General features: G+C 60.7%; 1 protein-coding gene and 1 long non-coding RNA gene across 3 annotated transcripts; both read right to left on the bottom strand.

Moving 5' to 3' along the window:
- Positions 1–1,067: 1,067 nt before the first annotated feature.
- On the bottom strand, positions 1,068–2,088 carry NEUROG3 (neurogenin 3). Its single transcript, XM_066190655.1, has one exon. The coding sequence runs from the start codon at positions 2,086–2,088 to the stop codon at positions 1,546–1,548; it is 543 nt and encodes a 180-aa protein (XP_066046752.1). The 3' UTR covers positions 1,068–1,545.
- Positions 2,089–5,055: 2,967 nt separating this feature from the next.
- Positions 5,056–9,699, bottom strand: LOC136293729 (uncharacterized). 2 transcript variants are annotated; one of them, XR_010722246.1, is made up of 3 exons: positions 9,287–9,699; positions 6,076–6,551; positions 5,056–5,319 (listed from the first exon to the last, which is right to left on the bottom strand). It is a non-coding gene; the product is annotated as an uncharacterized lncRNA (long non-coding RNA). The 2 variants fall into 2 exon arrangements; XR_010722247.1 differs by having other exon boundaries at positions 6,233–6,551.
- Positions 9,700–10,929: the final 1,230 nt, after the last annotated feature.

Below are 10,929 nucleotides of genomic sequence, written 5' to 3'. Positions count from 1 at the left end.
GGGCCGCCTTCAGCACCATGGCCAGAGCCCGCGGCGCCGGGGCGGGACGGGGCCGCTCCTCGCTCCCACCGGCACCCGGCCCCCGCCGCGCCGCGCCGCGGGCTCTGCCCCGCTCCAGCCCGCCCCACGGCCCCCCCGGAGCGGGAGCTGCGCGCAGGAAGGGGACGCGGGGGAAAGAAGGGGCTCCCCGTGGTTGCCCCCCCATCTGCGGGACGGGGGGTGGCGAAGCGGCGAGACCAGGACCCCGGGATGCCGTACCCGGTCAGGTTCCACTCTCGCCTCTTTCGTTGCGGTGCGGGAAGCGGAGGTTGTTGCGGGGGGGTAGGGAGAGAGAGAGTTGTTTGTGCGTGCAGCTTTTTTTTCCAGTAACCAAATTTCTTTTGTTCTACAAATTGCCTCAATAGCGTCTCTTTGCCGCGGGCAAACGGGCTCAGCTGAGAACAATTAGCATCACAATAGGCTTTTGGCCTCGCGGGCCGCTTTGTCTAGCGGCGGCCGCCCCGCCGGGGCAGCGTGGAGCGGGGAGGCGGCCTGGCCGTAAATCTACCAGCTACAAATTGAGTCTCGGCAGGAGAGGGCCGGGAAGGGCTTGCGGAATTCGTGCGGGTTCTCTTCTCGCCGTGGCAGGGGAGGGTAATGTCTTTCCCATCTCCTGCGCTTTTAGCTGGCCTGACGCTCCCCTCCCCCGCTCAGGGCTTCAGGTTCCGGCTGCTGCCCCCTGTCCCGCCCCTGCCCCGGCTAAACTCACCCCCGGGGAGGATGGGGGTCGGCCTGAGGCGACGGTGCCCCCGGCACCAGCGCCACTCCAGGTGCTGGAGCGCTGTGCCGCAGGGACGTCCTTAAAGCAGCCCCGCGGCCGGGCACACCTCACCTGGAGACGGTGAGACGGGACGGGGCGCAGCTCTGCGCGAAAATGCACCTGCAGAGAGAGGCCGGTTTTAAATCCGAACGTGGGCCTCGACGGGCACACGCCGGCGTGCGCACAGGCGCGGGACCCCGCTGCGCCGCTCTCCATCGCCGCTCCTCCCCGCCGAGGGAGCGACTTCGCAGCGGGCGCACCGCCCGGGACCCCGAGGAAGCCCCCGCGGGGCCGGCGCTGCCCTCCCGGCGCTGGTGCGCGCGATTTTGAAACCCCCGGAGAGCCCTCGGTGATAAAAACACGGCGTCTCACGGGTCTGGCCGCGATACATTTTATTTTTCCTCTTCTTTTTTCTTCAGAAGACCCAGGATATAGCTGCGGGTACAGACAGCTGGACCACCGCTGCTAAAAATACTCTTATATACAAAATACATATTTGTTACGAAATATAATCAATAAATACCGATAGCGACAAATTAATATAATTTACCGTCAACGAGTACAAAACTGTGATTTGTTTTTTGTCCGCCCGCTCCGGCTGCGCTTTCCAGCCGGGCGGGACGAGGCGGGCGCGGGGGGGGAGCGGGGCTCCCGCCGCCCCCCGGCGCTCAGCGCGGGGAGCCCCCGCTCCGCCCCGCCGGCTCTTTGAAGGCCACAAGCGGGGGGACATCGGCCGGGCGGCGGGCTCAGAGGAAGGCGGGGAAGGCGGCGGGGCCGCGGCGCAGGGCGGCGGGCGGCGGGGCCGCAGGGCAGGGCGAGTCCCAGGGCCCGGGAGAGGCGGTGGCGGGGGGTGGCGGCGGCGCGGGGGGCTCGGGCAGGTTCTGCTCGGCCAGGCGGAGGCTCTGCGTGAGCGCCCAAATGTAGTTGTGGGCGAAGCGGAGCGTCTCGATCTTGGTGAGCTTGGCGTCGTCGGGGAAGGTGGGCAGGACGCTACGGAGCGCGTCCAGGGCGGAGTTGAGGTGGTGCATGCGGTTTCTCTCCCGGTCGTTTGCCTTCATGCGCCGGCTCCTCTTCTGCTTGCTGAGCAAGCCCTCGTTCCGCGCCTTGCCGCGGCCCCGCCGCGCCTTCCCCTTCCTGCGGGCCGCCGTGTCCCGCGGGGCCAGGGCGGTGCGGGCCGGCGAGGCGCCCCGGCTGCCCGCGGAGCCCCCGCCTGCCGCCGAGGAGGGGTCCTCGGCGCCGCCGAAATAGGGCTGCCCTTCGTCCGGCGAGCGGTCGCTCTGCGGGGCCATCCTGAAAAGCCAACCCCGCGTCGGCCGGCCCGGGAGAGCCCTGTCCCCCGCGGCGGTGTCGGCTGAGCCCGGCCGAGGCTGCGGGGCAGAAGAGCGGCTCTGGCTGCGCGCTCCGCGCCGCTCCCCGCGGTCCCTCGGGCGCGGGCAGGAGAGGTTGTGCCGCCGGCACACGACTGCTGTTAAGCCCCTATATATACGGCCGGCAGACAATGGGGATTTCCCGGCCGGGCGGCGTGTGCGCCCCCCCGCCCGCACCCACCCCTTGGCACGCTTTTATCTTATCAGCCCGACGGGAGCGTGCCGGCCTCGGCACCGCCCGCTGCCCCGGTCCCGCCACGCGAGACCCCGCCGGCTCCCACGCCGCGTCGTGCTGCGCCGGGACCCCCCACCCCTGCCCGCCAGCCCTCCCTGGGATGGGACCCCCGGGCCGAGCCGCCGACCCCGCGCGGAGGGCTGCACCGCGGCCGCGTTCTCCGGGGCTCCGCCGGGGTGCCGTGGGGGTCGCGGCGGGCTACAGGGGCACAGCGGTGCCAGAGGGCTCCCCAGCACTCGGCTGCGTAACTGTCTCCTCCGGGGCCAGACGTGAGGGTCCAGCCGGCACGGTACCGGCTTCGCTCCTCTCGGCGCGGCCACAACCACTTCCCACTGCTCCGGCGCCCCGGGGCACTCTCGGCACATTCACTCCCATCGCGGAGGGGAGCGAGGGGACCCCGCCGCCTCCGGTCACCCTTCTCCTCGCCCCTGCAGCGCCGGTAACATCCCCGCGCCCCTCGCACATCGACCGGCGGAGCTTGTGGGCGCTGCGCTGCGGGCGGCGAGCGCCAGCGCCGGAGGGGACGGAACGCCGTTCTCCAGCCCCCACACGCGTAGTGGCTTTGCTCCCACGAGGGAAACAGAGGCTGGATCCCGCGGGGAAGGGGCCCTTCCAAGGCCCGAGGCCACCCCCGCCCCGTCGGCCCCGCACTGGGCCCGGGGGCAGCCGCGCCGCCGCCGGAGCTCGGTGCGCAAAACGTGCCGGGGACTTTTGCGCACCGGCTTCGGCGGGCGGCGGGGAGCGGCCCGGCCCCGGGGCATCTTTCACCGGCGGAGGGCGAGGGACCGGGAGTGGTGGGGCCGGGCTCCCCCTGCACGGCACGACGCCCCCGGGGGTGCGGACAGGGCCGCCGGGAGGGCGCAGCCCTGGCGGGGCGGGAGTCCCCCCTCTCCTTCACCAAAGCGGCGCGGCGGATCCCGGTCGGGGATCCCTGTGCCGGGAGCGGCCGGAGAGGCCCCGTTGGGCTGCGGCGGGGCGGGGCACAGCTCCCCCCTGCTCGGCCTGGTCCCAGGCCCCACGGGGTGGCCTTGGCCGGCGCGATGCGCGGTGGTGTGGGGCTGTGGGCGCTGCCTGTCCAGGAGCGCGGTGCGGCGGGCGGACAGCCCCGCTGGGAGGGCGGGGGAGGGTGCCGAGGGGGGCCGGCCACCGCGGCGGCTCGGGCGCCCCTTCTCGAGGGGCGGCTCGGAGGGCAGCAGAGGATGAATAGGAAGGGCCCGGCGGGGTTGGGGGGGGTTTTTGTTGGTTTTTTTTGTGCCTGTGCAATTGGATGACAAAAAAATCTGGCGAGCGAGTTTCCAAGCCTCAGACTGCCCACTTCAAACGTCCTTCAAACAAAAGCTGAAGAGGAAAAGAAAGCCCCACCTGGTACCGCTGTTTGCTAAAATAATAATAAATAGATTTCGTTTAATAAATAATTACAAGAGATTGTAAAGTGGAGTACTTTGGGAAGCATTAATCATGGGGCTGGGGGCAGACATCACCTGCTGGCAAACAAGACAACTTTATTGTTAAATCACCTTCCCACTGCCACTTTCCGATAACTCCCTCCCGTCGCCACAAAGCCCGGCCGGGGATGTTTACTCATAGTTAGCATAACAAGCACCATATTACCACGAAAGTGATAAAAAACCTGCGGGGGCACCGCTGCGGGCTCCCGCTCACACCTGGCCGGGCCGCCCGGTGCGGAGCTGGCACCCAACGGCCCTTCCAGGAGGGGCCCTGCTGCCGTTTACATTGGCCTGGTTTACGCTGCTTTATAACAGGTTTACTGCAATCCCTATCTCCCGGCCCTATTTGTCTTATTTTATTGAAAACATATGGTAACCAGAGCGGCCCCGGCGCATCCCTCGCCTGCCAGGCGTCGGGAACGTTTGGCGAGCCGGGGCTCGGCCGCAGCCCGTCCGCCCGCCCGCCGGGGGCTGTTTGCTCGGGAGAGGGGAGGGCAGATAAGGCTGGGCCCGCTCTCGATCCTGGGGGTGACCCCAGGGGCCGGGGGCCGCCGGCCGCTCCGCTCCCGCCACCCACCCCGGGGCCACCGGTGCGCGCCGGCGGGGCCGGCGATGCGGCGGCGGCAGCGGCGGGCGCACGGCGGAGGCACCTGCCCCGGGGGCCGCCCCGTCCTTCCCCAGCTCCCTCCGGCCGGGCTGCTCAGGAGGTACCGTGATTTGCGCTGCCATATGTCGGGCGGGTCGGCGGAGCAGCTGCTGCCCCGGCCCTACCTACCCGGCGCATAATACCTGGGAGCCGCAGCCCCGCGTCCCCCTTTGAGAAGGCAGCGCGGCGGGGCCGGCCCGTGCCGCTGTTTTGTGACTTTATTGTGGCACCCAACAGATGCACGCCGGCCCCTCCTGCCCCTCGCCCCGGTGCGAGCGCGCTGCTCGGGACACAAGGAGCACAGATGCCAGGCGCAAGGTGCACCAGATGCCCCGCTTTGTGAATTCAAACAATATTTCTCCCTTCCTCCCCCCCGCCCTCCTTTTCCTACAGAAGTGGGAGAAGAAGGGGCGCAAAAAGAAATTTTTATATATATAATCCAAACTGGAGAGGAAAGGCGAGCCCCGGCAAGAGACGGCTGGAGCGCGGCCCCGGAGCCTCCCGACGGAGCGCACGGGCGGGCGCAGCGGCGCGGCCCCGGGGAGGGAGTCGGCCACAGGCAGGGGCCAGGAATGCCCGCCGGGACGAAAGGAGCCGCCTCGGGAAGTCGTTCAGTACCTCCTGAACGCTGACCTGGACACTACAGAGCACGGTCCGTCTGTTCAATGGGCAGCTGAGGGGTGGAAATTCCAGAGCGGGCCGATAGGACCAGTCCTCAGCGCCTGTTATCATGCATCAAAGTGTCTCCTGGGGCCACGAAAATGCTCCGAGGGCTGGGAGAACCTCTGCCGTGAGACAGCCTGGGAGAGCTGGGGGTGTTCAGCCTGGAAAAGAGAGAAGGCTCTAGGGAGACCTTAAAGCCCCTTCCAGTGCCTAAAGGGGCTCCAGGAGAACTGGAGAGAAATTTGGGACAAGGGCATGGAGTGACAGGACAAGGGGGAACGACTTCACACTGACAAAGGGCAGGGTTAGATGGGATATTGGGAAGGAATTTTTCACCGTGAGGGTGATGAGGCCCTGGCACAGGGTGCCCAGAGAAGCTGGGGCTGCCCCTGGATCCCTGGAAGTGTCCAAGGCCAGGCTGGACAGGGCTTGGAGCAACCTGGGATAGTGGGTGGCATCCCTGCCCATGGCGGCAGGGAGTGGAGCTAGATGATCTTTAATATTCCTTCCATCCAAACCATTCTATAATTCTATGATTCTGTGCAAGGAGAAATAAGCCCTGGGATAAGAGTTGTGTCACTTCACCAGAAGAGGAGAAACCCTGAAAGAAAGCCCGAGAACTTTCAGTGTGCCATCCCACTCTACAATAAACCTCTCTCCATGCTCATGTACCCTCAAAAGAACCAGGCAGGAGACAGCTACAGAAGGCTGCAAGAGCAGATAGCTGTTCTGAGACATTCTGGATCAGAATGCAACAGTCTTTAGCATAGAAAAAACCTGGATTATCTCTGGATAGGAGAGAGGAAAGGAAAAGAAATACCATGGAGAGGAAAGGCAGAGAACAAATGCCAAGTGCAAAAGGATCAGTTGGATAGTGGTGTGTGATGCCTACAGGTGGGTCCTGTGAAACCTGTTACCTTAAAGTATTTATTCAACCGTCCAAGCATCCACCCAGGCAGAGAAGGATGGTCCTCCCTTCTCTGGGAGGCAGTCTCCTCCTGTCATTCCCAGCTCTGCCAGGTTTGCTCCTCTCCCCTTTTATGGCAAGTGGCTCCTTGCCCCAGCCTGTCTCACCTGCCAGGACAAAAGGGTTTCCCCTCCACCCTATTGCCAGCCTGGGCAGACAACAGGGTGGGTTACACGTCTCCTTCACTTAGGTTTTCCAAGTTCTTCAAACTTTACACCAAGTTTCTGGTGAGCTCTGGCAGAATCCAGCAGCAGCACTCAGGCTTCACCGGCTGGCAGTGGTCAATTTACCAGCGACCAGTTGGGCAACACAGCCTTGAGTCTTCAGTACTGGTTTGCATCAACTCTCCTTTGGCCGTCAGTGAATGATTACAGACCGTGGATATGCTGAGCTCAGACTGCCGCCTTCCTGACCAGCCCTTCATTCCTGTAAGGATAAAGTGTAACTTTGGCATTTTGATGCACGATGGGGTTAGAACCACAGCAAACCGGTCATTTAGCCTCTCTGTAACTCCTCACTCCCCAGCTGCCCCTCAAACAGACAGATGGTCCTTAATGGCCTCCAAAAATAATTAAAGATGTGCTTTCCTCTCTTGATTTCGAGGCTCCACCGGTCAGACTTTGAACACACCTGAGCTGGCTTTTGAGAAGCAAAAAAAAGTTGCTAAAACCCAGGAGTTTGGAAGGAAATACTCTGTCCAATCCGGAAAAAAAAGGGCAGAGGTGCCCTGATAGATTCACATACCGCTCACCCCTCTACAGATCTTCATCAAAGCCCTCAACATGAGACAGAGCAAGATGGGGGCTTTTTAACCCTTTCTTTGCCAACTGAATTTGCTGCCAGGAAGCTGCCACCAGAGAGAGATGTGCCCAGTGTGGCTCAGGAGTCCCTGCTCAAGCCAAACCCCCGCTGCCAGGAGGGATGTGACTCAAACTTGTGGTGTGGATATTTTCCCACTGGCCTCACGCACCTGCTGGTAACAGGTTCGTGATCCTCCCATCGCCATTCTCAGCTGTGCCACCCACATCTGACACCCTACAGCGCTGTGATGACTGGCCCACAGGGTTTTAATGCCCTCGTAGCCCCCACACCAGTCCCAGCAGCACCCACACTCTCGATGCACGACCCCATCCCCTCCCTGACCAGCCGTGTGCCAGCCTGGTCTCTTCCCATCTTCTCCCGTCTTTCAGTCTCAGGAAGGATCATCCCTTCCTCTGCTCTAGCTTTGCCATTCCTTTGCTCCCTTCCCCACATCTTGATGCCCCTCTCCTGGTACATCCTGCACTGGCGTCCCTGCCAGGCAGGCACGGTGCCCCACGCCAGCTTTCCCCAGCCTTTCCTGCCCATCTGCCACACCCCGTGCCTGTTCCCCTCTCCCAACCCTTCATCCAGCACTGGGCTACATCTGCCAATCTCCTAACCTTTGGATTGGAGCCTTCTCCTGCCCTGCACTATCGCAGTGCTGAGTAGGAGACGATTTTATATCCAGATGGGACCATCTGCTTCCAAGAGTCCAGGTGTATAACAAACCTGGGGAGCCCACAAGCAGCGCAGCCCTTCCTGCTAGCCCGCGCCAGGACCTCTGTAAAGCTGAGCACCCAGGCTGACTCCCGTATCTCAATTAAAAGTCATGTATTTGCAACAATTAAAAAGAAAATCAGTGCATTTTCACACAAACTGCAGTACTAATCCAGTAGTTCAGCTGCAGCCCGGCTCTGCGAGACAAGTCACCACCTGCCTGCGTGTGTGATTTTGATGAGCCACGATTTAAACTCACGCCAACAGGTTGAAGTGGGAGAAAGGCAATGATGTCAAGGCAGGTAACAGCAGGGGAACCTCGAAGCACTCACCACCTGCGCGCAGCCAGAGCATTGTCACCATCTGCCCCAGCTGCAGGGAGGGGAGCAGGAGCAGCCCTGCCCGCGCAGCTGGGCTAGAGCACGACCTGGGGGTGGATGCTCCAGCCCGTGTCCTAAAGGGTCCCAGCAGCTTCCTGGGTTTTATCAGCACTCTCATCATTTTCCTTCATTGTCAGGCAACCAGCCCCAGTTCCCCCCAGCGGACCCCGGATACCGCCGTTTTTCGGGGTCTCTGGCCCCAGCAAAGCCCTCGTGCTCAGGGATACATTATCTGACATCCTCTCATCATCTGACATCCCCTCAGTCCGGGGGCTACACCTCCCTCCCCCAGCTCTTCACCGAAATCCCCACCATTTTCCACCATCATTTACGTTTCTGAAGCAATTTCTTTTTTCTTTTTTTTTTTTGTCCTTTTTTTTTTTTTTTTTTAAAGCAAACCATCTACCATATGTTCTCCCCTGAAAGGGGCAATTGTTAACAGATCATTAAAACACCGTGGCGAGTGCTCTGAGATTCCTTCCCTCAGTCTTACGCATTATCCCGTCTCTGTCACCCTTTCAATGCGGCTTTGAGGGCTCTGCTTTTCTAACTTCCTTCTCGGGGGGGGGGAGGAAAGAAGAGAGAAAGAGCCACTAAAATGACCCTCTTCACAGCTCTCCTCCTTGCTTTTCAATGTCTTTTGCGACACCCAACATTAATTGGGGTGGGGGGCTGGCGTGCTGCTGCTGCTGTCACCGGGCTGGGGGTGGCAGGGCCACATCCTGCCCCGTTCCCAAGGTGCCGGGGTTGGGATAGCAGGATGAGGGATGACAGGGGTGCTGCTGACAACCTCTCCTTCCATTGCTGGGCAAGGGGACTGCTTGTCATGGGAGGCTCACACAGCACATCCCAGCCAGCCTGGTGCTGTCCCTGTTCCTGGGATGGGGCTGTGGGATGACCCCATGACACACACGTGTACTGGGCTAAGACAGGGAGCATTCCTTAGAGACCTCGTTCCTTCAGGTGCATCGGGTGCTTTCAGCAGCACAAATACATTTTATATGGAAATAAGCTAACAGCTGGCTGGGAAGTGAGCTAAGCCCAGAGATGGAGCTCTTTCGGGGGCTTGGATATTTCACCTCCCTTTCCTGGAGAACTAACACTATTTTAGGAGATACCAAATGATGGGAAGCTGGAGACCATCAGGGGGTGGACTGCTTCTGCCTGAGCAACAGCCTTGGGTTGAGGGACACTTCCTGCAGGCTCTGTGCTCTTGTGATCAGGAGGGACAGGGCTTTTGGAGCTCACACAGAAGTTCCTTACCCGTTCCTTATCTTCTCCCCTTCTGCCACGGATTTGGCCATTTCTCCAGAGGATCATGTTCCAGGCACGGTTTGCACCTCTGCTCCACCCTTCCCAGCAACCAGCATGAGGCCCTGTGAATTTGCACTTCCCCATCTCAGCAAAGGAGTGTGCTGCATGGGATCAGAGAGAGCACAACACCCTCACTGGGAAAGAGGGGGAGAGGCAACTGTCCCAATCAGCAAAACCCAGTTACGCTTGAAAAAGCCACAGAAACTTCAAAGCCCCGCACACAGATTTCTCCAAGAACCAATATTCCACAGCAGCTCAACAGCTTTGCCACGGCCTGCATGGAGCTCCAGGGACCCCAGAGGGCTTCATTCCCCCTGGTTCTTGCCCTTCAGCCAGCAGGTTTTCCCTGGCACCCTCCAAACTCCTCAGGGTGCTACGTTTATTTTAACCCCGGAAAGTGTGGCCTCAAGCTGGAGGACATGGTGCTGCTCTGCTTTGCTCCAGCCAAGGGATGGAACAGGTCTGCCCTGAACAGGTCCCACTGCAGAGTCCCTGAGCGTCCTGGGAACACTGCAGCAAAGCAATGCTCGCCTGGTGCCGGGAGCTCCTTGTGCTTCTCCGGGCAAAACCTTCCACCCCAGAACCTGCTGCTCACCCACAAGGAATCTCCAAGCAGGGCTGAGCACTGTGATGATCAGCAAACCAGTACCCAGTGCTCAGAAGGATGAGGTGGCTTTGTCCTGGTGTGCACATCCCAGGCAGCTCCTCTCTTCTCCTTTCCAGGACGGCAGCTTCCAGCTCTTCATCAAGGACAAAACTTCCCGCAGAAAAAAAAAAAAAGCACCTCGCTCAAAGGAGCACGCTGGAAACGCACGGGACTCCCACTTTCCTGAGGGCATCCAACAGCTGCCTTTGCCGGGGGCTCGGGACTCTGCTGCAGGGCAAAATTTTATCCCTTAGCGCTGCAGAGACAGATCAGGCCAGGAACTGAATACAAACCCAAGCAGTGCTCTCATCCCAAGCGCACAAACAGATGGAGCTGTGTCGGTTTTAAGCAGCACGATGCACTGAATGTAATTGCGACATGACAAACGAGCAGCACCGCCCTCCCACCACCGATGAAGATGCTGCCCCCTCTCCCCGCTCCCCCAGAAGGCACAGGCATTAAATGAGGATGCAAACCCAAAGCAGCTTCCATGCCACTGGTGTTCCTGTGGTGGAGGTGATCTCCCTGGCCCAGCACAGCCCACAGAACCCCGGCACGTGGGTCCCGGCCCTCTGCACATTCCTTCTTACCAAAAATCAATTTCTGAACCCACTCAAGAACCTTTGAATAATCAGCTGGTGCCAAAAAGTCGCGAATGCTGGGAAGTCCTAGTGAAGAAAAGCGCTTTAGGAACACAAATCTACAAAACAACTTTTAGCTAAATAGTTTTTACATCTTAAACGCTGATATTTTTTCCCATCGCGGGAACTTAGCTCATCCCACCTCCGAGGAATGAAGGTGAAGTTGTAGGCAGCAGCTACAACTTCCCTTGCCGAGTGTCCCTCCCTGCCTCAGGAACAGATGATAACCCCTGCAGAGGTACGGCGCTATCGAGGGATTTCCTCGGAAACTGTGCCTGCACAAAGGAGCTTCTTGAAGCAGAGCA

Source organism: Chamaea fasciata, unplaced genomic scaffold (assembly GCF_029207755.1).
Source record: "Chamaea fasciata isolate MVZ Bird 193981 ecotype frontalis unplaced genomic scaffold, bChaFas1.0.hap1 SCAF_9, whole genome shotgun sequence".
NCBI classification, from domain to species: domain Eukaryota; kingdom Metazoa; phylum Chordata; class Aves; order Passeriformes; family Sylviidae; genus Chamaea; species Chamaea fasciata.
Note: the sequence above shows the minus strand (reverse complement) of the source record. Positions and strands in the feature narration are given on the sequence as shown.

What these genes read in the sequence shown, in the direction of transcription:
- NEUROG3 (XM_066190655.1), bottom strand. Translation starts at nt 2,088, where the DNA reads ATGGCCCCGCAGAGCGACCGCTCGCCGGACGAAGGGCAGCCCTATTTC.